Source organism: Parasteatoda tepidariorum, chromosome 2, assembly GCF_982258835.1.
Source record: "Parasteatoda tepidariorum strain Cologne lab strain chromosome 2, Ptep-v5.0, whole genome shotgun sequence".
Lineage (NCBI taxonomy): Eukaryota > Metazoa > Arthropoda > Arachnida > Araneae > Theridiidae > Parasteatoda > Parasteatoda tepidariorum.
This window is the reverse complement of record NC_141756.1, coordinates 51,254,223-51,281,945: the sequence shown is the minus strand read 5'-3', so window position 1 is coordinate 51,281,945 and position 27,723 is coordinate 51,254,223. Positions and strand designations below refer to the sequence as shown.

Here is a 27,723-nt window from a genome sequence, read left to right as displayed (position 1 = left end):
ACCCAATACTTGAATTGGGTTAGCTGTTCAACGACGATTATAAATAAACAAAGAAAATGTGACCCCCGAGGAAACTGGCTGGTTGCTATACTAGGAATAAATTTCAAAAAAGTGTTTATAGGGGATGACTGTGAGTACAAACATATGTACAAGTTGAATTCGTCGTGTTGGTCTCCCTCTATGATGTTTTATTCCCTTCTAAACCTCTCTCATGCCACTCCCCAGTTATCGCAGAAATTTGGTGACTCTTTTGGTGTAGGTAACGATACAAAAACCGTCTACCTCCCTCTTTTTTCTGTTTCCTATGTGCCACTGATCCATAAATTTAGCAATTATTCGATAAAGGTACTGATATGAAAATCTTTATGTTACCAATTTCAGACAAGCCTCTATAGGAACATTTTTACTTCATGTAAAAAATTCCCAAATGTAAATGAGTAGCAGTAGTTCATTTGCGTCGCACTAGAGCTGCACAAAGGGCTATTGGCGACGGTTTGGGAAACATCCCTGAAGATGATCCGAAGACATGCCATCACAATTTTGATCCTCTGTGGAGGGGATGGCACCCCTGCTTCGGTAGCCCGATGACCTGCATGCGAAGTCGAGCACTTTACGGTAGAACAGTTTAACGAGGACCAATACCGCACACCTTCGGTCCCTACGCAAACTGATCCAAGTGGTCACCCACCCGCATGCTGACCGCAGCCAGTGATGCTTGACTTTGGTGATCTGCCGGGAGCCGTGTCTTAACGATCAGTCCACTGCGGGACGAATGTAAATGAGAACTTAATGGGAGAATTAGACCTTCGAAAATTTAGCTAATCGGGTTCTCGCTGGAATCCCCAACTTATTTGTGTGCAGTGAAAATGGTCCTTACATAATATAAGTTGAAATTTTTTCTTCTTTTGATGGTAAATATACTAAACAAAAATAAGCTGTTATAAGCGCTTGAAGCGTGAACTACTAACATCTAAACTTCACAAGTTACCATGGCAACCCACCACCGTAATGTTTTCGAATCTAATGTTTTGAGTTTTGAATGCTTGCTACATTTGTAAGTAGGTCTTGGGTCTTTAGTTTTGTATTTTGACATATAAAAGTATTTCGCACTATCAAAGATTTCTTTGTTTTTTTCGAATTTTTTTTATACAGGAAAAGGATGAGTTCAGATAATTCGGAATTACCTTTTTATATTCGCACAATGGATCATAAACGATGTTCTCAAATAATCAAAGAAACAAAAGCCGAAATTAAAAAGATGGAATCATTACGACCTTCTACTCCATTCGGTAAAAGGCTGTAAGTGCTATTTTTTGTATCCGTTTTTTTATTGTACTTTCAAACATACATTTTATATGAAAGTATTATATTTTTGTTATTAGTATTAATTTTTATTAGTTTTTTTATTTGCCAAAATTTTATTTTTATAAACATTTGAAAAAAAAAAATTCTGTTTATTATTATTTTTTGTATTCTTTTTGGTAAAAGCTTACAATAAGGAGACACCTCTTATTTAGGGAGATTTTTTAATAATACGAAATCACAATAATATAATAGGATAATGGAAGATTTCATGTGTAGTAAAAGAAGTAAGTTACAGTGCCTAATCAAAGGGACATCAAATTTTACACTCCAACCATATTTTATCTGACTTAAATTTTTTATAAATTTTATTTCATTAGATTCTCTTTAGTTTCACAATTTATTTAATTATTTTTTCTGTAAAATTTAAAAATGAAGTATATGAATTAACAGATTATTATTTGTACGTTATTATACATACGTTTTTAATTTTTTTATCAATAATGCCTTACTAAATATTTGATATGATTTATCATTATTATTGTTATTATTATTATTTTTTTTCAGTTTTCAAAATCATGAACAATTTGGTCTGCAAAGTACTTCAAGACCTTCCAGCTCTACAAGGTAAGAAACTTTGTTTTATATGCAAGAAATGTGTGAGTTTTCTATTGAATAAAATAAATTTTTTTTATTAATTTTAAATTTGATAATTATCTTAATAAATGTTTATGTATCTATTAGGTATCAGATTCACAACATTTTAAAAATATTTATATAATTCTTGTGAAAATTGAAGGCGAAAAGCTCATATATTAAGTGTTACGAATTAGTATTTAAGTGCGAAAAATGTTATTATCTCATAAAGGATTTTTGTAGGCAAAGAGAGTTTATCTGGATTAAAGAAAACCAAAAGCGATTTTATTTGTAGATAAAATTTAAAGGCATTTTTGATAATTGCCTTTAACTTTATTTTGTTATCATTCAATAAAAATCCTTTTTTCAATCAAACTAATTTTGATGTTTATCCCGATTTCTCAGTGTTAAACTTTATCATCAATTTGTTAGATTTTTATAACATTATCTTCTTCCATTTAAATATAAATTTTCCATCCCTAATGTGTTAGTTTTTTTTTTCTTTCAAATCTTCGCTACAGAACACCCTGTTTGTTACAGCATTAATCAGTTTTTAATAATATAATTTTATAAATATGACACCTAAAATCCCTTATGCTGACATGAAGTTTATTTAGCATTAGATCAATGGGTTTCAGGTTGTTGTAGCAGTGTGTTTTACTTTTTAGAATCTAAAACGATATAAATTTATTTTTGAATTATTCCATTTGGCGAGTCCTATGAAATAGAGCCAGTAAAATCTAAAACACTGTTTGATTGCTGACTTTCCAAAGAATTCTATTTCATAGTTTCCATTTAACATGATAATTTTTTATTTTATAATAATTATTTTACTAATATTTCAAATGATTCAGAACAAATTATTAAATATTAAAATCTCATCCCATAATAATATTCTATGAAACAATTTCGGGAATTTAAGGAAAATTCTTATGCGATCTGTTTGAAGTCACCAATCAGATTCTCAGTTTCCCAATGCATAGTTTATATAAATACAAGGTAAAAAAGTTCAGACTTCTCAACTCTAGGAAAAATTTTCTATCAGAAATTAAAATTTGTTATTAAAATACTTTATTTAATGCATCATATGTTAATAAGAATAAAAGAGAAAATCGGAATATCTCAATTCTCATTTTATAATGTTTAAATCAATTGATCTTTTTATACTCTTTATTTATGTCAGTAATTTAACTGGATGACACCTGCTTCAACCAAACAGATTTTTATCCACTTGTTCCGTATTATACATCTTGCCCATTTATTCCTTAATTTTTTTCGTAGATAATAATATTGGAAAAAAATATAATTTTGCTTTTATATTTTTAAATAATTTTGAAACTCAAAATATTAAAAATAAATTTAAGTTCAAGTTTTCTATTTTTTGTTAAATTGTTATTTTTATTATTTTTGTTTTATGATTTTTTATTGAAATGATTTTATGATACTTAAAAATCTTTTATCTTCACGTATTATTTACATTAAAATATTTTTAGCATTAAATCTTTGAGATATGAGCAAGAAGAGAAACATAAAATACCAAATCCAATTTCATCATTTGAAAAATCCAAAAAGGTAAATTTTTATTGTTTAACCTCTTTTAACATTTTTATGCTTTTAATCTAGTTGCTTTCTTGTATAACAAATACATTTCTTACCATGTTTTTCATTAGAAACATAATGTATAAAAGAAAATATTTTACATAATGTTTTCAATTGTTTACTGTTTTGAGAGTTAATATTTAATTTAGCAAAGTTTATGATCAATATTGGCATTTTTAAATTTTTTGTATGATTTCTTTTCAAGTATTTTTTGCATCAGCAAATTAGTGTGTTTTAAATAATTACAAAAAGTTAATCTTCATTATGATCCATTTTGCACAGAAAATTAGTTAATAAAACACAGTTTATCTCCAAATTTTTATATGAATAAGAAAATCATATGGCTTGAATTCTTTGTGTATCATTAGTTAATTATAATTCATTTAAAATTTTATGCAATAGATTATTCATTTTTTATTGAGTTACATATAAAATGTGTAAATAAAATAAATTAGATGCTTAATTAATTAATTTTTTTATGCGATTAAAAAATTATTAGTTAGTCAAGAATTGTCAGAAATTTTTTTAAGAGAATTATTTTTTATAAAGACATTACTAAGATATAGTATTCTTTGAATTAGTAAATGATTATGCACTTCTTTATAAATTTCAACCATACATTTAAGGCGTAGAAATGTTTGCAATTTCAGAAAGAAAAACCCCCAGTGAAGTAAGATTAAAAACTGCAATAAAATGTTCTATGATTAAATAATCAATCACAGGAAAAGGTCATGAAAAGTTACTTTTTTGAAATATGTTAATATAACCAAACTTTATAAAGGCTCTTTAACAAAGTAAAAAACTATTAATATGATTGATAAATATTTTAAGGCCAATCAAATTCTTAATAGTTTAAAAATTACATTTTTAGTATTTTTAAGCATTTAAATTTTTTTTAAACATTTAAATAAAAAGTACTCATGGAAGATTTTAAGTATTTCTTTTTATGAATATAGAGTCTCACAAAACAGGATGTAAAACTTGAACCTATCATTACGAAACCTGTTCTTTGTTTTCGGAGGTCTTCAAGCTCTTCTTTGAAGAACAAAAATGACATAGAGTTTTCCAGATTTCCCCCTTTAAGTAGTGAGTATAGTTTGTATTTCTTAAATTGTATAATATGTATCAATTGTATAATATGTACTTTTTTGCATTTGAAATAAGTTATTTTAATGTAAAATTTAATTTAAATTTATGTTGAAACTAAATGTACCAAGCTTATTTATATTTATTGATGTTTTGGATTGTCCTTTAGGATTTTAAAATATATTATATTTTTTGATTAATTATTATTAACTTGTTTGTTGTTTACAAATTAAATTAAAAATGCTTAATAAATGAGTGTTTTTTTGTAGCTCATAAGTGATTTATTGTAAAATTATTAAATGTATAAGATTTTTATGTGCTGTTTTTAATGTGGTAAAAAAAATTTATTTTACATCTGCTGTTAAAAATCTTGAGTAATATTTAACTGCAAAAGGCAACTAATTTTTGCAGTTATAAACTATAACTAATTGTACGTAAGTAGCTAAAAAGGAGCGCTAAAGTTCTTTTATTGAACTGAAACTTCTTAAGTGTGAAAACTTTCCATTGCTGATTTGAATTTTTTAAATATTTTTCCTAAATTTGAACATTGAAATACATTACAAATGATTATATACTTTGGTTATTCAATAGCCATTAATTTTGTATTAAGGGTCGGTTGAATGCTTGGAAAGATGATATCAAAAAGTTTTTATCTCTAAACTGTTATTGTAAGAAAATAAATCAATATAAGTTTATGGTACACTAAATAATTGAATTGAAAAGATCTTCTGATTATTTGATGATTTAAAGTTTCTAACATGAGGCTAGTGTCGAGGGTGTCGGATAATCAGGGTTCTACTCTACTGTCAAAAATAATAAAACGTCATAAAAATTGGAAAATTTGTGAAACAGTATTATACTTCATAAATATATGACTATGTGAAGTTTAGATATTTACAATAAATGAAATATTGTAGAAATTTTTTTTCCATCAATAATAGTCTGTGTAAGATTTAGTGGACCATTTCAAAAAAAGCATAGATAAGAAATGTTAAGAAATAGTTGATCATGATTTACTTCCCTCTACTATTGTACATTATATTTAAAAATTTTTATTAATAAAAATTATGTTTTTTCTTTCAAAATTTAAAAGTATCTATAGTTTTTTTTAGCTTAATGTTAGTAATTTATTTAATAAATGTTGTTACCTAACTTTGTATTGATTGTTTTTTTGTAAAACTAAAACTGGTAAAATTGTCTTGACCTTTTGTCAATTTATCTATGAATATCTATTACAATTATATAAAGTTTTTTTTTTAGCTTAATGTTAGTAATATATTTAATAAATATTGTTACCTAACTTTGTATTTATTGTTTTTGTTAAACCAAAATTGGTTCAATTCTCATGACCATTTGTCAATTTATTTTTAGGTATTCTATTGATCTTGATAAGTATATTTTTTAGAATATTCAATATATTATTTTCATTGTCAATATCATAAATTTTTTGCTACTAATTGGGTTTCTTTTCAACTCAACTTTTCAATTTGATTTTTTGACTCAACTTGTTTTTTCTAGAAAGAAATATTTTTATTAGTGAATGTTTTTCAACAATCTTAGTCATTAGAATTTTCTACAAATTGTTCAAAGTAATTGAAAATTTTGATACATATATTATTTTTTTACTCTTTATAAGCAGCAATGATTTTAAGAATTTTGAACGCCTTTCACTGTATCCAGTTTTTGGATACCACCCAAGAATTAAATTGAAAACATACGACTTTTATAAAAATGTCAATTATTTATGATCCATTCAAAATTTGTATCTAATTTCTATTTCTATTTTCATACTGCACTTTGGATGATTATTAAAGTACTTAAAATCCTTTTGCTTCTATAATACCTTTTACAAACAAAAATTATGTATGCATTTTTATTTCATTTTATACAGCTTTAATATCCCCTAGATTTAATATTCCCTCGTACATGTCTTTGTTTTGTTTAAATTAGGTAGATATGATGAAAATTTATATGGTCTTAAATTACTACGCAAAATTAAATTTTACCCTACAGGTATTTTTTTTTAAATACATTTAAGAAACTTTTCAATATTTAAATATAATGTTTAGGGTAATTGAGATATGTTGTACTCTGTGCAAATAAAATAATTGCTTAAAAAGAAAAAAAAAAAACTTTTTATTTTGTACCAGGATGCCAAGTATTAGTTTTTTTTGTGGTTTTACCTGGCTCATATAAAATTTGCCGTGTTTTATATCAATGTGATTATAATTTAACTCAAAGTTTTGAATAAATGTTTTGTCTGAATTTTAGCCCAAGAACAGAATAATAAAGTTTCTTCCAAAGATTCTACTGAAGAATCTAGAAGGCATTCAAAAGATTCTCCTTCTAGTGAAGAGAAGTTAATTCCAGTCAACCAAAATCTAAACTATTCCAGCGAGAGCTTAGATCATTCTTCTTTAAATGAGCCATATTTTTCAGAGCTTGTGAGGTTAGTCAAACTGAAATTTTGTTTCAAAAGTTTCATTGTTGGGAAACTTAAGTTTTATTTTAAACTTGAAGCAGTTGTATAAACTACTGAAAATGAATATAAATTTTGTTTATATTTGTGATACTTTTATTATTTATTCAACTTTGATTATGAAATAACTATTTTTGATATGTTTGAAGCTATTTCTTTAAATTAATAAAATCAGTAAACTGAAATAAAGTTCACAGATGGTTTCACCTGCCTCTGATAAGATTTTTCAACTCTTATTTCCATATGAAATATGATTTATTCATTTTCCAAGTTTTTATTTATGATTTTTTTGAGAAACAAGGAATAAAATTTTGTCTAACTTGAATGCGAAATTTAAAATGCATCCAAAAGATTCTGAATCAGGTTAAATGAAATTTAATCTAGTGTTAATATTAAGTTGAGAATCAGCTCAGAAGTTAATTCTGTGTTTTGATATTAGAAGTAGGTGCTTTATTATAGTATCTAAGTAATTACACACTTGTTTAAGTAATTTTGTAATTTTTTCATTTTTTTAAAACTTTATTTATAAAAAGTGTCTTAGTTACGTAGTCACTACAAAATTTGTATTTAAATTTTATGATTTTTTATCATTTAAGTGTTTTCTTTTAACTATTTGATTTAGCCATCATTTTAGGGGGAATTTATTGTAGACAACTGGAGTGTTGCAAGTAAACGATGGCGAAAGAAGTTTTATAACTTGGAATCTTTGGGGTTAATGTAATGTGAGGGTCTAAAATTCCCTTCATTATCATCAATGACTTAAATTTAGAGGTGGGTATTTAATATGGTTACCTAAAGAATTAACGAATATGAGGGTGACCAAGATTTCTTGAAGACACTGAAGTGAAATTGAGAAATGGTTTTTAAAGATTTAAGTTGTTGCGATAACACTTAAAAAAGTGAAATATATTTTTTGTGAACTATTTATAATGTTCTGAAATATGTGGAATGTTGATATATGTGTGATATTTAAAAGAAGACCCTTAACAACAAATGACAATACTTTTGATGTATGTACTGAAGAGAATCTGTACCTCAAATACCTCTCCTAAAACTCAAAATTCTTCAGTTGAAGTTCATAAGCCTTCATCTGAAAATTCAAGGAGGAAACAGAGAAAATAGCTATTACTAAAGATCTGAACTTTGCCAATCAAAATCAGCAAGACTTCTTGAATAATAAAAAATTATTACTTCTGCAAATAATAGATCTGTAGCATTTAGTGAAAAAAAGTAAGCTTATACCAATATACATCGTAAAAGAATTGTACAATCTAAAAATTTTGCTGGTGTCATTGTCAATAACCATTTTGTTCTTTTTAATAGTATCCCTACAGTTTAATATTTTGGTTTGTCCTCTGTACCTAAATTACTATAAGAAATTTTTCATAAGTGTTTTTTAACTTATGAAAATATGTCAAATTGTGTGAAATATATGAAATATGTCAAGAATTATCTACTTCAACAAGAATATAATTCTCAAGATGTAATTTTTCTAAACTTGAATAACACTTTTTATTTATTTATTTTTTTTTTTAAATTGCATTTTTTATTGAACCTTATTTACATCACTTAAATACATCATCGAAAACAACCTGGGTTATCATTTATAATGTGGTAAATGCTTAGCATTTTAATTTAATGTTGCTAACAGCGTGTTTGAGATTTGTAATAGCCAAGGCACTATACCTGAAAATTTAAATTTTCAGTACATAGCCAGTGGCTGGTAGACTCTAATTACTTAGTTACCACTTTTTTCTCAAACCTAATGACTGATATTGATAGGCCCTTTTTATTTAATAGCCACTTTTTGCATTTTTTTCCTTTATTAAATTATATATTTAAAAAAAAAATCATATTACAAATAATTTAAGGGTATGAAAAGTTAATTCAACAATAAAAATAATATAAATAATTGAGAAATTATTCATTTATTTTATCCTAGAAATATAATATTAAATGAGAAATGTAATGTTATTTTACATAATTAATGATTGTATCCTTAATTTTGATCGCTAAATTTTACATTTAGCTCTTCTGGGGAATTGTCTAAAGATAATGAAAATGAAGAATTCGAAGAACTTTCGCAGAATCTTTCCCTTCTTTTCCCATCATTGGAAAAGTGCATTAAACAAGGTAAAATTTATTTTATAAAATGTATTAAATCAATTAAATATTCTTTGACTGAAATTTTGGTATCTTGGGCTTCTATACTTTCTATTTCTATGTTATTTCATGCAAAATTGTAATGTTTACACCATTTGTATCTATCATATTCTTAACATTATTTGTTTTTGTAAATAATAATAAATTTTTAGCTATTGTGGATGTTATTTTAAATCATTTTCATTCTATCATTAAAATTTATAAAAATACAAATTTTTTAAAAGACTTTTTATACTTAAATCTAAGAGAAAGTGTAACACAGTTATTCTATTTAAATGGAAAATTTACCATCAAAAATGTGCAATTTTATTTTGTTTCGTATTTTGTTCTTTGTTAGTATTGTAGTAATTGTTGTTTCCAGCCTAAAAATTTTGTATACTTATGCAGAAGGAGAACATTTTGGAGAATTTGATTGTTTTCTGATATATAACATATTAAATTCAAAACTATTTTATTAATGTTACTCTTCCATTGCCTTATAAATTTGGATCGCCTAATCAAATGCCCTTGAAATCTAAAACAATAAATTAAAAAATTTTTTGAATCGATTATCCTTTACAGAAATTAACTGTTAACTGTTATTTTTGGCCAAGAAGGTAATTTGTTTCTCTAAAGAATTATTAAGATTTAAGTCTTAAAAAGTTCTAAAGTGAACTGAAATATTTTATGTATATGCTAAATAGCAAACCACTGTATCCCACCCTACCTTACTTTATTATTACAATAAATTTAGCTGTTAAGTTACATTTTTTAGTAATTGCTTTTCCTTTTTTATCCAATTAACCTGTTTAATTTTCTGGAAGACTATTTTAAGTTTTTTTTATGATTGAAACTAAACTAATAACTCTGTAACACCAGCCTAATTGTTTAATTACTAACTATAATTACTATAATAATAACTATAATTACTCAACAATTAATTTATTTTATGTTATATAATAACAACATTAAACAATTAAACATACTATAAAACCTAATTCTAATTGCATCCTAAATAATAAAACAGTAAATGGAAATTTATTCGAACAGTGGCTCCTAATTCTCAGCTTGGCTTCTTTTTCATCGCCTGACTTTCTCCTCCCGTCTTCCAAATGAGCAAGGTTGTCGCCAGCACTCCATGTTGCAGCCAATCTTATTGCATGACGGTTCTAGAGCTGAGAAGTAGAGCTATGAGTTACTCTTGGGGATACATTGATTGCATTGGAACAGTTCATGTGAAACTAAAGTTGACAAATATTTTTGGAATATCTATTGGTTTTTCACTTTAATTAAAAAACCACTTTTTAATCTGTATTATTTTCTGTATAGACACTTTAAATCAGTTTCTACCATTTTTATAAGTTGATATATGGTGCAAAGGGACAAAAACATTCAAACAAAAGGAACTTTCTTGAAACTTTTATCAGTTAAATGTTGGAAAGAAATTGTTTACTTGTAGGAATAACGATACGTTTCTCGATATTGATTGCAATAAAAGATTCCTACATACTGTGTGCTTGGCTTTCCAAGCATTGACTCAGGTAAAAAAAAATATCTTGTGCATATTTTATTTGTGAGAAAAATTTTCTTGCATATTGAAATAATCTGTTCACATTTTATATTATGTATTTTTTTTAATTATATGAAAATGGTGCGTTATATTTTGTAATTTATATTTAATGTATTTTTTGTTGAATTGTACTAATAATACAAAAGTAAAAAAGTCAAAGTGAATGAAAAAAATTTTGACCAAAGGCAATATTTAAACTTTAGGTGCTGGGATTTAGAGAGTAAAAGTATTGCTGATCCACACTTTGTCATAAATGAAATAATTTTTTTTCAATATAAAAGAAGAAAGCGCGCAAAAAGAGCGCGAGAGGAAAGTTTAACAAATATAGATTTTCTTATTATTATGCCTGTTTTTTATTTAACTAAAAATTAGTTTTGTTTAAATCTTCTTAAAAAATATTGAATTTCATATATTTTTTTTCATAGTTTCATATTTTTTATTCTTAGGCAATACGAAGCAAATAGAAGAAAAGATAATGGTTATCAAAGAAATATACATGCACTTGAAAAGAAATAATGCTTTCATAAAAGAATTTAGCAGCAGAACACATTTATTAAAACTGTTATTTAAACTCTTAAATTCTAATGTCCCTGATTTAAGTATAAAAATTATTGGCATTTTATTAAAGGTGAGTTCTTATATTTGCTATTTTGATGATGTTTTTGTCTTAATTATTTCAGTGTAAAATTATAATTACTGTAAAATTTTTATAGATGTTATTTGTTTTTGAAATTACTTTACCTGTAGTTCAAATAGTTTGTGAACATAAGTTTAAAGCAATGATTTATTTCAAAAAGCAATTCATTTGTTTGCAAAAGCATTATTTATAAGTGCTAAATACATTTATGTTTTATGTCAAGTCACACTCTTGAATCACACTATAAAATGTCAAGTCACAATAGAAAATGTTTTATGTTATTTTGAAAAAATTACTTTTGATGTTTTTAAAATTTATTTATTTTTGCTTAAGATAATTTAGAATTTGAATTCTTAATGCTATTCTTAGCTTAAAAATCTACAAATTTTATAATTTATAAGATGTTTAAACGTTTGAGAACAAAAGTCTTTTTTAAAAAGTACTTGGGTTCTTGGGAAAAAAACTATTGTTATCACAAGTTCTGCTATGTCAATTTATATAGCTTTTAGCAGCTTTAGTTTATTTTTGACTCTAAACTTTTTTTGTTATTGTCATTACAATTTTAGTTAAATAAAACTCTTATAATTAACTCTATATGGTAGCTAAACTTACAAGACAGCAAAATCACAAAATTTCGAGTTCATCTTTATTCAATGTGTAAGTTCTTGAAGCAAACTTTTTCTATTGACTGAGTATACTTATTTTATTTTCGGATTCAAGATAGGTTTTTATTGTTTAATTTATTGTTTATATCTTATGGCGTAATAAAGTGTCAAAAACTAGTAGTTAGAATTGTGTGTACGATTTCTATGGCGAAATATTAATTTTTAGGTTAAAGCTGTTATGCAATTGCTCCATTATGCAAGCAAATAGATAATAGTATTTTTGAGTTATTTTATCTAGATTAACTTTTCTGTTTTCATACGCTTTTTTAATTTATAATAAAATTTTAGATACTTAATTTCATTATTTCCAAAAACCACAAAATTATTTTCTGAAATTTTTTTTCTTCACAGTTATTATTAATTGCAAAAATATATTCAGAGAATGCTTGAATATTATTTAAGCATCTAAAGGAAGAAGGGTTATATGATTTGCTTAATTTTTCTGACAAGGAAAGAGAGGCATGATCAATGTTCCTTTAAGACACCAAAATCTTCTTGTTTTCAGATTTTTTTTTAAAATATTAAAAAATGAAATGATAATGTTTGAAAAAAATTAAGCTGGGTAAAATCTAAAATAAATTAGGGAAAAAAAAAGTTGTCGAAAAATTTTGCCAAAATTTTATGAAACAAAATGCGCATTTTTTAATGCAAAGTTTCATCTTTTATTTGAGTATAATTCTGAAACTCTTAAAATTAGATTTCTACACTAAAAGTCAAAGTTGAAGCAAAAAAGGGGGTGTTGCAGCAACTTTTTCACACATGCATGTACTTTTTATTTTTGCTTTGAGTTCAAAACTGCCAAAAACATGCATACCTAATCTTTTAAAAAATCTTTATGATTTCTTAAGTAATCAATATCTATTCTTTCCCTTTGAAAACCTTATAATTTTAATAAGGGTACCTCTTTTCTTATTTACTAACATCAAAGTTTTCACTGCAAACGTTTTTCCTTCTTTTAAAAATAAATAAATTTTCTTAAAAAGTGTATCATTTTATATTGTATGCTTTTAAAATTTTTTTTCTTAAATTATGAAAATTTAATTACTTTACTTTTATCGATCTATCTAAGATATGCATATATATATTTATTCCACTCTTTTTTCATGATTTCAGAAGTGTAATATTATTAACAATCCGTATAATAGTACTATTTGCCTCTATGTATTTGGATACTTCTTTTTATGTTCAACTTTTGTTTTGTAAATTTGCTTTAACACTTTTTTTGATGATATTTTAGTTATTTAAAGTATTATTTAAAGTAGTTTTTTAAAGTATTTTAAGTGTGTTCTTAATAATAAATCGCTGCTTTTTAATTAAGAAAAAACTAGTAAAATCCAAAACTAAGTTATATATTTACTTTCAAATTATTTTTTTTTATAAAACACTCATAAATGTGCATATTTAAACAAAACAATAAGTTTTTGCTATAAACAGTCTCAATAAATATATAATTAATAAGTTGAAAATTAAATACTCCGATAAAAATTTAAATTTGTGTGCACAATTTTCTTTCATAGTTGTTTCCTTGTTATTATTAAATATCAAGAAAAAAACAAATTTTCTCACCTTTTAGAAAAGATGTTAATAAGTATTTTTTGTTGAGAGATTTTTAGAAATTTGCTATATATCTAAATGCATAATACAAAGAGATATTACTATATCCTCTTTTATAAAGCAAAAGTGTCTATATACTACTGTTATATAATAATATATATGTGTTTTTTTCCTTTTCGTTATAGATGAAAGTGAAAGATAACAATTTGACAAATATCTTTAGATTAGCTTTTAAACTAATGAAAGAAGATTGTTGGTCAAAATATGATGATGACCAAGTAATTGGTAAGAATTTTAATCTAAGAAAAATTTTTATATTTTGATAAAGATACCCATCTAATTATAAAGATATATATAATATATGTATTTAAATTCATTTGGCTCAATTCAAATATTTTAAATGGCGATTAAGGAAAAGTTTAGCTTATTTGAGGTTAAATGTTAATGAAAATCTGCATTTGTTGTAATGTTTTGAAAATATTTTTAGTTTATTTTTAAATTTTTCCTCTAAGTTTTTAGTATTGTATGAGTTTTTTAGTACTTTATTTTGAACATGTTTGTATTATAATTGCAAGTTTAATGTAAGCAAATATGTATATTATATTCATTTTTTAGACATAATCCTTGAAAGTATGAATGATATATCCATCGCAACTAACAAAGGAGCAACTATATATTGTTTAAAAATTTTGAAACAAATAATATGTTCAGAGGACTTGAACTGTGGACTGGTTGAAAAGTGCATAATTGTTATATGCCATCATTTAAAAGAAATAAATCATTATGTGAGTATTTTTATAAATTTATAATTTATTTGCTTATACTTTCTGTACTGTTTGAATTATCCCTCTATATATAAAAATCTGTCTGTATGGATGTTTGATAATAACTCTGGAGCAGAAGCGCCAATTTGGATCGTGTTTTATTTTTCTGTAGTTTGCAAATTTTTATGGGGTGGTTTGTAAACAATTCTCACTTTCTGGAGAAGTGAAATTCATGCAAAATATGACATTTTATTGTTTAAATCCACCACCACACCAGTTTTCTAATATCTTTCTAATGGCTTTGCTAATTGGCTCAGCGTTTTTTTTTTTACAGATTGCGATTTTTTCGATAATTTTAAGATATTTTCTATCTTACTACATTTTGGTTTTGATGAAAATAGTTGATAAGATTTTACACCAGTACCTAAATGTCTCAAAAAATCAATCGCCTACATATTTTTCCTTTATTTTCCGGTAAGTACCAAAATATTTGTATTCTGAAAGGCAAGAGGTTAAACACCTGAATGCATGAAATGTACATAAATTATATATTCGAGTACTCACATTTAAGACTTTGATTAGTTGAACATAACTCTTGGGTCTCAATGTTAAGAAAAAGAAACCTTTTATCAGTAAAAAATCTTTCGTTTAAGCTTTAAAAGAATTAAAAAAAATAGTTAGCAAACAAAAGTGTCATTTTGACTATCAATTAAACGTGTAACTTAAACCTTAAAAAAGTAGAGTCTAACCAATTATAAAAAAAGGATTTATCAAAAAATGTATACAGTTTTGATAATTTAGGTAAGAAGATGCATGCTATACTGTCTCAAATTTTCAATGTACGCTTTTAACAATTCACATAGTGAAAGAATATAGACACATATAGAATTTGTGGCTTAAAACTTATATTGACAAGATTTGTTATATTTTAGATGTATCAATTTTTTTTCTTAACTTCTTGTCTTATCTTTTTCAGTTTTGTATGGCAAATGAATGGGATTATAACAGTAATCAAATCATCATCCAGGTATAACAGATTTTTTCATATGTTTAAATTCGAGTTTTATAACAGATTTTGTGATATATTTTTGGTATAAACAATGATAGATACAAACAGTTATATTTTTCATAGTTCTTGATGCTTCTACATTGTTCAGCTGGAAATGAGAAAACTAGAGGAATCTTAATTAAGTGTGACTCTCTGCATCAGGTATTGAAAACACTTCACAGTTTTTATGAACATGCTGACATAGTTCAAATAGCTGTAAGATTTATCAGGTATGTTAACGGCTTTTCATGTGAAAATTTTTTCACTCATGTTTTTATTAATATTTTTAAGAGGATTACGTTCTAACCTTGCTATTTCAATAACCTTTTTTTAGAATTTTTCAACGATGCATTATCTAGATCACTGATTCTTACCCTTTTCATACCTAAGGACTTTTAGATGCCTCTTTGAATATTTCGAAATGAAATTGTTAAAATAATCATAAAATTATTTGAAACTGATCACAAAAAAATTAAATCATAATTGTTTTTATTCAAGGTCAGCACTTTCACTAATTTGTTAAGACAAAGACCCTATTTGTCAGTTAGATATAAGTGAAGATTAAATAAATGTAGATCATAATGCGTACAAAAAAATCAATAATTTAAAATGTTTTTTTGTCATAATGATTTTCATTTATTATTTATATGCACAACTACTTGTTTAATATGTGTTAAAAGCATTTGAATTTACGTGAACATAAAACTGTAAAACTAAATATAAACTTAACATAAACTAGACATCTTATTGAAATGTTTTAAATTACTAGCAAATATTTTTTATACATAGTGGAAAGTTATAATTTAAAAGTTTCATGTAATTTTTATCTTATATATGGTCTTCATTTACGTCAATTTTGAATATTAAGTAATACATTATTTGCTCATTATTTTTTCAATTAAAACCTTCAATTTCAATGAATCAGTCAATTAGACTTAAATATATTCTTCAGATAATAATTTTTTTTAAGTCAAGGCAGACTTAAAAAGTATAATTACTCATCGTTCCTAATTAACAAAAAATTTAATTTAATTTTGATTTGTTTCTTTGATATCTTATTTTTGAAATAGTTTTCTAGCAGTTAAATTTTTCCTTGGTTAGCATTCTGAAATATCATCTATATATATGAAATTTTTTAACTACTTATTTTAAATATTCATCACGCCACGTAATGCTAAATAGAGTTAATCTCAATTCTGATTGAATGAACTACAAGAAACGTGTTTGCTTAAAATAATTACGTAAAGTCACCCGGAAGGAAAGCAAATAATAATAATAAAAAATAAATTATTTTAGCTTTGTTAATTGAAAAGCTTTGTGGAAAAACCAGGTAAGTGACATTTTCAAAGGAGCTATAATCGTTGTAAGAAGAAAGTGGTCACCCAGCAGTTTTATTATCGATTTATTGGAGACGGTAGACAAATAATTCCTCAATTTATTTTATTTACCAATGCCTAATTTAAAAAAAATAATAATATTGATGGAACCTGCCATTTTTACTGATTCATATAAATAAACCTAAGAATGTCACTTACCTGGTTTTTTACTAAACTTTTTGACTGTTTTGGCATATGCCTTTTAGTTTTCTGCTTGATTTATGAGTGTTGTTTAGTACAGGTTAATTGATTTTTTTTATTCACCACTTAAGAAAAACAGGTATTCAGCTAGTTCTCAAACAAAAATGGACAATGTTTTTCATATTTAATTTAATAAAATAATTCAATAAATTTTCTAGAAATAAACTGTTATAGTAATTTCTCATGTTCTTTTAATTAAGTAAAAAACAATGATATGATATTAAAACTATGATGAAATGATATTAAAACTAGCTTATTATCGTAGCAAATTTCTAGATACTGAAGGTAGCAAAGTTTTAAAACTAATTATTATATTATTTTTTGCAGCAAATTTCTAGATACTGAAGGTTGCAAAGTTTTAACAGATTTAAGTGATGCAGATTTATTACTCAATTTTTTATATGTTCTTGAACTTCACAAGTATTACATTGTGAGTAAAAATTTACAAATAATTTTTATTACTTCATTACAATATTTAACTTGTAAATTTTAGAGAAATTTAAAATTTGGGGCACTTATTGTACCTTCAGAAATTTAATTATTAAAAATAAATTTAATTTATAATTCAGAATATACTACTAATTATTGTGAAAAATATGTTGAAATTTGGTAAAAAAGAGGCATGTTTCATGTATTATTTTATATTAAATTTCTCTTCTATCTTTTAATTACAGTTAGAGATAAAATTGATGCTATGAGCATTTATTTTTGTTCATTTTATGGAATTAAATTTTAAAAGAGAGTAATTATTCTATGTCGAACCTTTTGATTGACATTATATAATGTTTATTTTCTATATAAAAAGTAAAGAATAAATAATTGGATGTTTTATGAATGTTAAACTTCATAGAAATTTTTTTTTGCAGGCTCTTCAGTTTTTTTTTCTTCAAAGAAGCTTATTTACTGAAAATATTCAATAATTTTTTTAATGCGTTATTTGAATAAAAAGTTTTTCCAAATGATTGTTTTTTGAATTAAAAAATTAAGGTGCTAAATCTAGTTATTTTGAAAACATTATTTTTTGAAGTATGAATCTTTTAGCATTTTATTTTAAATTATTTTTTCTTTAAGTACTATTAACTTATAAAGTCTATGGAAAGCAACTATGATATTGTTTGTTTGCTTAAAAGTGCTCTCTCTCTCTCCTGTATTTTCAATAAATAGTATTTATGTGTAGAAAATATTAAAAAAAAGAATATTTTGGAAAAGTTAATTCTATTACACAAAGGTGATTTCTATTATACAATCAATTAAAGAGATACATACTTTTTAGAATGCTAAGTTTCTCATTTATAAAAAAAGATATTTAAGTATTCATTTTATTTCTAAAATGGTTTTAATAAATTCCTGCAGGACATTGCATTGCAAGTGACTTTTATTATTGGGAATTTGGTATCTGCAAATGATAAAACAGCATTTATCTTCCTAAAGTCACCTAATTTTATAAACATCATGGTTGAAGTTTTAGATGTCTATGTTAATGAGCATATTCAAGTATGATTATATTTATTTTTACTTTTAATACTGTTTTTTATATTTGTGGTACTTATTTTATTTTTGAATGTTTCATTCACTGGTATTAAATTTATTTATAATAGTATGAAATGTTCAGCAAAAATTGTTTGGTTTTTGAATTAAAATTTTCAATTTATTTTTACATCACTTTGCTTGAGTTCAGAAAATAACTAAAGCATTTAAAACTAAACAAAGCTATATATTGTTGTTTATATGTATTTAATCTTAAACCATGCTACTAAAAAACTTGATTGCTGAGACTGAAAAAATGTGCTTGATAATTCAAACTCATTAATAAATTACTTTATAAAAGTTTAACATTGTGATGCTGAAAATTTCAACAAATTTTATTTCTTTAATTTTATACTTTCTTTTTTTTTGCAGTTCAAAGAAAATGTATCTGAATGTTTTAGAAATTCTAATTCTACTGGCGACAGTAACTGGACAAATGAAATATTTGAAGTTATTTTAAAGGTATGCTTTTTAATTATTCTATTGTAACTTCAGTAACTGAATGGCATTTTTATTTTGTCTCAATGACCATAAATTAATGAGTAAATAGTGTTTTTTTTGTATTTTATTTAGGTGTTATGTGTTTGGGCTAATATTTGCCTGAGTCTAGAAGTTGGTACTTACTTGGCTTCTGAAGAACTTTTAATTTCACATTTACTGTCAGTTATTGGTAATGTATATTTCAATGTGTATGTAATAGTATGCAATTTTATTTTTTAATCAATATTTGAATATTAACCCCTGAACAATTGGTCAATTTTCAAGAAAACGGTCATAAAAGTGCCCATTTTTTTGGCTTTTGTATTTGTAATACGTATTTGATTAGTGCTGCAACTAGTTTAAAATAAACTAACTATATACAATTACCTTAAAAATATCCTGGTACTATCATCAGGTGTGTAAAATGAGAAATAAAATGTTTTCCGGGCAAAAGAAATGAATTAGTTTTATTCTTATTGGCGCATTACTACTGAACACTGCAGCCCGGCAATATCACGGGAGCGAGAAGAAAGGGGTTAACCAGTTACAAAGTAGTCGATTTGCGAATTAATTAGGGGAAAGCTAGAAATTGATTTAAAAGTCCTGCTTTGTGATTAATATGGATACTTGAATTTTGCCCTCTCTCCCTAAAAAAGATTTTTAATCTTAAATTTTTTAAGAAAATAAACAAGGTATTGTTTCCTACTTATTTTTAATGCTAAAATTAAGTTGATAGGACTAATAGTTCAGATATTGTAAGGGATATAGTAAATATAAAGTGTAAAGAAACCCAGTTTTTTATTATGCCTATTTTGTGATATAAAATACCAATCTAAGTAGATGAGACATTATTTTTAGTGTATTTTATTAATGCTGAATTTAATCAAACCAAAAGTTGATAAGACTAATAGTTCAAATGTTATTTAAGTTTTTATGTATAAAAAGTACAGTTTTGTACTTATACTTATTGATACTTCTGGCTGTCATAGAGACAAGCAAAGTATCGAATCCTATGTATAGTTTAAGTATAAGTGCAAAGATTGTTCTTCTTAAACATAAAGTTTTAATAACTTTTGATTTGATTTTTTAATATTCCCCCATTTTGCCTATCCTTAGTGTAAATTCAATTAAATTTCAGGTAACCGTTTTTCTGTTAGGAATTATTGTAGTCAAGTGAACATATAAATGAACAGTATATGTGTTAGTATTAAGATAAACCATTTTTTTGGAATCTAGTAAAAATTTAAATTCTTCTGTGTGCATTAAGTTTAAAGGAAGAAACACGTAAAAAAATGAATCTTGTAATTTTTTAGTTTATAGTTTAAAAATTGCGCTTTTTATATATATTTTTTTATCTCACCCACAATGCCAGATTAGGAATAATAAATCTAGAATTCATTGTCCCTGTGGACTTGTCAGATAGTTTTGTCGCTTACTTGGCAACATCCATATGTTTAGGTCCTGAAAAAAACATTTACTTAAGAAAAAATATGTTATATCATTAAATGAAAATATTACAAGTTTTTATTTAACAAATTCCTTATTTTTATAAACTGTGTTATTGTAATTAGTTTTAGGTTCGATGTAAAATTTGTAACATTAATTATTCAAGAAATTTTTGTTTCACATTTTCATTAATTTCTCTGTGTTAGCCTATGAACATACTTTTCTCATTTGTTAATTGACTAATTAATGTTTTGATTATTTTTTTTGTTTTATTTTATGTATTGAAATGTTTCTTGTTTAACAAAGTTTTTAAATTTTACTGTAATCTTTTTAAAAAAATTTATGAAATTATTATAATTTCTTTTTTGTCTGTAAAGGATCCTAGAAGTATAATTTCATTATTAAGTAGGAACATTTTTATTTACATAAAATAATTTTTTACTTTAACTGTAACTTAGTTTATAATATTTCAGGAGCCTACGCAGAAAAAGCCTCTGTATATGACACAAATTTTGCTTTATATTCATTCCTTGTTGTAATTGGCAACATTGCTTATTACTTACCTAGTTCATCAGATATCTGCACTTCAATTGCTGAGTGTAAGTTTTTTCTTGAATTCTTAACAAATTGATACATTAAATAGAATATCATAACCAAAAATTGGTCATGTGTTATTTTGATAAAAGTTTATTTGATTTGTTTTCAAAAGCTTTGAACTATTGCTTTCATACATTAGCAATATTATGAAAAAATATAGAAATCAATTTAATCTAACCTTGGTAATTCAGATAATTAATAATATTGAGTTGAACTTTCGCTTATTTTTTTTCTTTTCAACTAGCTTTTGTTCTTGTTTCATGTTATATGAATGATGAGTTTTTCTAAACATAGTCCTGTCTTTACACATCGGTATACTCATGCAGGGGGCCCTTTAAAATTTTATATTCTGCAAATTGTGAACTATCTCATATGTTAATTTTAAATAAAAATCTTATAATTTTATTTAAATAAATATATTCCACAAGTAAAGGCTATTAAATTTTTCCTTTCCATAAACAGTTGAATTTAAACTGCACCACATTGGAGTAATCTCCTACAGAATTTAAAAGATGCTTAAAGTCATAGAACTAAAAATATTTTTTTAAGTTGTTTTTGGTACAAGGAGAAGGGGGCTGATACAGGGGTGTTTTTTCTTGCATTCTATTTGCACAAAATAATACAGAAAGAAAAAAAAATTCTAAAATATATTGGATTTTGTTGATGTTTTATTTGAAAACAAGCAAGATGGCATAGATATTCTTACACACGTGAACACTAGGGTCACAATTGTGGTCATTGTGAGTTATTAGTAGAGTTCTCCAGGATCAAACTTGTATTACTTCAAGAGGAAGGAAGCTCTCTGAAATTCTTTAGGATTTAATGGGAAACATTGCAAAGTACATAACTATAAATTTGCAAGATTTCTATCTTTACATTTGATGACTGACTGTCCCTTACAAATCACTTGTCATACTTAGATTCTAGTAATATGTTGTACTTTAAATATGAAGAATCTACTGCAGTTTAAAATTTTAAACTAATATTTTTATTTGGATAATATAATAATATTTTGTAAAACTCCTTTTGTACTACATTTTATAATTTTTTGTTTTTATATTTTTAATTTTTATATTTTTAATTTTATTCTTAACTTTTATTTTAAAATAATTAATAAAAACTTATGTTACTGATTTGGTTTTCTACTTAAATTTTTTATGTGTTAATTTTTTTATAGGTGTGATAACACTTCTCGATTCTTCTTTCTCCCATGAAGTTCAATTAGAATCTGCCAACATCATTCGAAATTTAACAAGACACCAAGAAGTACGCAAGTTTATTCAAGACAATTCACGTGAGCATTAGTTATAGTTTTTTACTAGTATTAAAATTGTTTTTGCTCATTATTTACTGATTATTTAAATAAATGTATCTTAAAAATAGGTCACATTCATCAAAAACCTATTTTTAACGATCTGTATTTATCAATTCATTTATATGTATATTTATTTAAAAGGTATTGTTTTGTTACTATGAAAGTATTTATTGCATCTGTACTTCAAGTATTACTTTAATTTATTTGTTTTTATAAGAATAGAAGAAAAGAGTTTCATCAAAATATTTTATATAATTTATTTTTAACACAATTGATAAACAGATTTCTTTCTAAAGAGTAATTCTTAAGTGACAAAATGAATTTTGAGAAAAGGAAAGTGAAATTGCCTATTGTTATTTCAAGCTCTACAATTTTAAATTATTGTAATCTTTTCATTAAAAGTAGTTAAATTTCATTAAATAATATTGTTTGTTTAAAAATATTTGAATTAGATTTTATGCCTAAGGAACTAATTTTGAGAATTGAATTTTGATTTTACAATGAAACTAAAAATCAGAATGTTTAAATTTTTGAAGATTTTTGTAACAAAGTGTTCCAAAATAATTTAATATAAAAAACTAAGTTTTATGAAAAGCATTTGTTTGAGTAACAAATGTTCTATGTTAGAAAGTAATAAAAATATAGATAATTCATCTACTTCTGAATTATTTAATTATTTTAGTCTTTTAAAATACTGTTTTTAAATATACTATGGCTTGAACATATTATACCTGAGAAAATGATAGTTTGAAGAATAGTTAAACTAAAAATTGTTAATATATTTTTAAAAATTGTTAACTTTTGACCCTTAAAAGTATTAAAAGTACTTAAAATTATGCTGCTATATTTAGCAGCCATTTTGGTTTTTTGGAACAAAAAACTAAATTGTTTTTTTTCTCCATAATAGATGTATACAATATTTGATTGTATACATCCTTTTTGAAAAATTTATTCATTCTCAGCCTGAAACATATAATAATTTTACTATTGTAAAATGTTTAAATTTTATTATTGAAATACATTTTAGTAAAATATATTTAATTAAGTATATTTAATTTAAAGTATTAATAATTTAAAGTATACTAAAATGAGATACATTTTAATTGTATTAATAACATTTTTACTTATTATATATGCTAATTTTTTAATGACCTTCAGTAAATAAAGTATGTATAAAAACAGGTTTTTATGTCTATACGTTTTATGATATTTTAATATATAAATGCCTAGTTTTAATATCAACACTCTTTTTCATGTAAAGTACTGAAATATAATATTTCTTCTAGTATTTCCTGAATTCATGAAACTACTCAATGCAAGTGATAAAGAATTTAAAACAGCTGCATATGGAATTATTATGAACCTTTTAATTGATCAAAGTACACATCAAATGTTTTATCAAGAACAAGGTATAACCAGGTACAGCATTTTTTTCATTGATTCTTGAATTAAGATAAAAAGTATTATGTATTCCATTCAAGCTTTGGTTCAATGTTTCCTAAAATGCAGGCTCTATCGTAAAGGTCCATTTTTCCGTTTTTGTATTAAGAATTGTCACAATTATATTTCTGTTGAAATATTTTTCTTTTATTTACTAATTTTTTTTAAAATTAAGAGTTTCTTGTTTAACCGATTCAACGTTGCACCCTCTTTCAAAAAATGAACTAAAAGTGTTCCTTTTTCCAACAAAGATACTAACACTTTTAGCACCAGCTATTCTTCTTTCTAGACTGTGAGTGTATCAGTCATAATGCTTTCGGTCAAGTTTACTGGTAAAGAGATCTAAATCTTATTCTAGTTTATGTGACATACTTTGTTCATAACACTTTTTGTCTAGTTTATGGGTTAAAAGATGTTCTTCATGGCATTTCTGCACTAAATCTAGCGCAGAAACGCCATAAGACCACCATAATGTGACCAGATATACTTTTTATAACGTTTTTCGGTAAATTTTTAAACTATGTCATAACAATGTAAGAAAACTCTCAGGCAAAGATACACAGAAATTCTATTACATAAGAACTTTGGTGTCCTTTGAAGCTAATCACATCTGGGAGTTTTAGTTAAAAAACGACAAAAATAAAATGATAAAATTATAATAAAGGATGATTTAGGAAAAATGAATACTTGTAAGTCCTTTTACTTTTAGGTCAGTTTTCAAATGTTTTTTTAAAATTTTATTTTAAGGGTTCTATGCTTTTGCAACTTATGCATAATTTGCAAAACTTAATCTTAAATTCTTGCATTTTTTTGAAATGTTCTCTTTCCTTTTTGTATCCTTCTCTCTCTTTATATATATATACGAAGAATAATAAAAAAATAAAATAAAATAGAGAAACTTTTAATGGGAAAACGTAAAGGTTCTTTATCAGGACGCATCCTTTATGATAAATGTGATATTTCTAAATACCAGCGGGTGACCGAGCTCCGCTCGGAGAAAACAGGTATCGAAGCTAACTCGAAGATTTAAATTTTCAATTGTGATTTATCAAAACAATACATGCAGTAAGAAAATTTGTGAAACCATTGGTGAAAAGATAACCGGTTAAAGTGCACCATTGTAAACTATCTAAACAAAGTTAGAGTTTGGAAAGGGAACTATTCTATACAAAGGTAAAGTTTGAAAAGTCATAGGAAACAAAATGTAATTGATAACAAAAAATTATACAATTAGAGACACTGTTCACAACGAATTCGTAAATTTGCTTCCGTTCATCCGCTTCTTGAAAATTCTTGTCCAGGAAAAGGCGTCGAGGAGAGAGGTATTGTCGAGCATAAAAGACGATGTAAACTCCGCAGGAAGACGCGTCATCTTGGTGGTTGTAAGCGTTGCGAGGTTTCACGATGCATCCTTTTAGCTTTTCATTCGTAACAACGGTATTCAAAACGTGTCGCAGTATTTTTCTCAAAACAGCATCGATGGGAAGCGGGTTGTCGACTGGATCGCAGACTAATAGTTGACGTTCTCCATAGCTTGCTTCGTAAATTCCTAGCATCCAGTGCTCGCCTCTATCCATTTGAGCTCTCTTGTGAATGGGAATGAGTAGCACGTCGAATCCTTGTTGAACGCCGTATAGATAGTTGGAAGCCTTGTTCTGGTCACTGATATCGTTGAGAAGAGCCATTCCTTCATAAGCGCCATCCGCTGTTGTAACGTAGAACCGTGCGACAAATTCAGGGTGAAGTACGGCAACTTTGACGGTCGGGTAAGCTTGTTCGGCGTAATGGAGAAGCATTCTGACAATGACGGTATCTTCTAGTTGTAGAATTGAGTTGATCGCTTGTTGTTCCAAAATTCCGGCTCTTTGAAGAATTTCATGTAGAGGTGCGTTCTGCATGTTGAAAATGTAGCTTGAAATCTGACGAATGTTGAAATGTCGGACTTTGTTGACGGTGATTTTAACACAAAAGTTAAACTTTTCTCCACTTTGATAAATGTAAACTAATGCGAACCTTACAATTAAATTATTAATTCCTTCGTATGTTATTGGTTTAAGTTGTCGAAAATTAATATTTCAATTGTAAGGTTCGCATTAGCATAAATTTATAAGAGTGGAGAAAAGTATCTATAGCCATTATGGCGAACTAATAAAGTTTGAAAATATCCTATCTGTAACTCCGAACTGCTCGACCGTAGCGCTTCAAAACCAGCGCCAATCGATTCCTCGTGGCCAAAAACCCCAGACCCCCAAGTTTACCGGAGTTTATTAATTCTGGGGCGATTTTCGACTTGGCAACCATTCCTCGTATTATAGTATAAGATATATAAATATAAACAATAATAATAGAACAGGTAATTTTAACCTTTAAATTAAGGAAACAAAAATATTTTTAGGAAAACAATAACTTTAGGACATATGTCAATTTTATGCTTATTATTATAACTAAACCAATATGAAAATTAATGTAGGAAAACTGGATCCTACCATGTGATTTTCCAGGCAATAAAAATGTATTCACAACAATGGAAAACTGCGATACACTCATATGTATATATGCACTATACTAGTTTAATAAAATGTTAATAGTCTTGTTATGGAAAACATTTAATAAAATTTTTAATTTAGAGTCTTGCATAAATTGCATTTGTGCACAGAACGTGATTGGAAAACTTCATCTTTGATGTGCCAAATACTCTGGAACTATTGCAATGGATGTAATTCTGTTGGACAATATATTTCTAAATTGGAGGTGCAACATTTAATTAAGTTCCTGTCATATTCAATTTGTAAGTATAAAAGAAATATATAGCAGAAAATAAATACTTAAAAATAAATTTTTTTTTTTCAATGTTATGAAAATTTAAAAATAAATGTATCTAAAATTTATTTATATGGAATAAATTTTGATATTTTTAAATTTTTTTTTAATATTTGGTATTTGAAAGGAAAGAAGTTAAAGTAAGAGGAGTTTTCAATGTTGAAAACTAGATAAATTTAATATTATAATTTGAGTATCATAAATTCATTTATTAAAATTAATTATTTACTATTAATTAGGAGTTAATTCAAAGCTTTTTAAATATATTTTGAAATATTTAAATTATAAAAAATAAAATTTAATTCATCAGCATTAATTAAGAATCAGTGAATCAAAAAATTTTTTTGAAATATTATTTATAAAAAAGAGGAAAATTTTTTCCAGCAATCCTTTTATTTGTTACAAGTGAGATTTCTGGAAAAATAACCCGAATGAAATTTGTATTTAAAATAATTCTTGTGCTTAAGAAAAATTACAATAAAAATAAATGTATATATTTTCAAAATTATTAATTTTTAACGATAACGATATAGAAATCATTTTTACAAAACTACTTCTACCAATAAAATATATTTAAAATGTTCATTTTATCAGCTTTTTTCCCTAATTGCTTTTTTCTAGTTTTTTTCATCTAATTTTAAATTTTTAAATGTGATATTAAATGTATGAACTTAGTTCTGTAAAATTATATCATTAGAAGAAAAATGAATACTAATTGATGTTAAAATGTGTATTTTATAGATAAGGTGAGTGAAACTATAGAAAAAGAGGGAACCAGTTATTCAGACTGGAAAGATGAGTTTTGCCCAGTTGCACAAAAGCTGTTACATCTTTTAGAAACTCGATTTATAATTTGATTTTTTTTTCTTTGTAAAATTTCTACTTTTTATAACCTAGTCATTTTGTACTAACAGAAATGTGATGCATTTTAAAAAAAGTTTGTTTATATGATTTTAAATGGAGGATTTAACCATGAGCATTTGTAAATATTTAATGCTATGCTGATATTTATACTTTTTAATAAATTTTTTTATAGTGA

General features: G+C 25.4%; 1 protein-coding gene across 4 annotated transcripts; it reads left to right on the top strand.

Annotated features, from left to right (window-relative positions):
• Positions 1–880: 880 nt before the first annotated feature.
• On the top strand, positions 881–27,723 carry LOC107452737 (armadillo repeat-containing protein 2). 4 transcript variants are annotated; one of them, XM_087157315.1, is made up of 21 exons: positions 881–1,054; positions 1,153–1,299; positions 1,870–1,929; positions 3,432–3,510; positions 4,494–4,623; positions 6,895–7,072; positions 9,132–9,235; positions 11,261–11,442; positions 13,856–13,955; positions 14,286–14,455; positions 15,411–15,461; positions 15,567–15,712; positions 17,387–17,489; positions 18,413–18,553; positions 18,959–19,048; positions 19,160–19,256; positions 20,986–21,111; positions 22,287–22,403; positions 23,711–23,843; positions 26,492–26,652; positions 27,426–27,723. In XM_087157315.1, exons 1-21 carry the CDS (start codon positions 990–992, stop codon positions 27,539–27,541), a joined length of 2,496 nt encoding a protein of 831 aa, XP_087013441.1. In that variant the 5' UTR covers positions 881–989; the 3' UTR covers positions 27,542–27,723. The 4 variants fall into 4 exon arrangements, with proteins under 4 accessions (XP_087013441.1, XP_087013443.1, XP_087013444.1 ...); XM_087157317.1 differs by having other exon boundaries at positions 26,492–26,615; positions 27,426–27,543; XM_087157316.1 differs by having other exon boundaries at positions 960–1,058.

Excerpts from the sequence above, each read along its gene's own strand:
- LOC107452737 (XM_087157315.1), top strand. The coding sequence starts at position 990 with ATGGCAACCCACCACCGTAATGTTTTCGAATCTAATGTTTTGAGTTTT. Across the intron at positions 14,456-15,410 it reads TAAAAGAAATAAATCATTAT|TTTTGTATGGCAAATGAATG; the intron begins GTGAGTATTTTT and ends TATCTTTTTCAG. Across the intron at positions 26,653-27,425 it reads GTTCCTGTCATATTCAATTT|ATAAGGTGAGTGAAACTATA; the intron begins GTAAGTATAAAA and ends TGTATTTTATAG.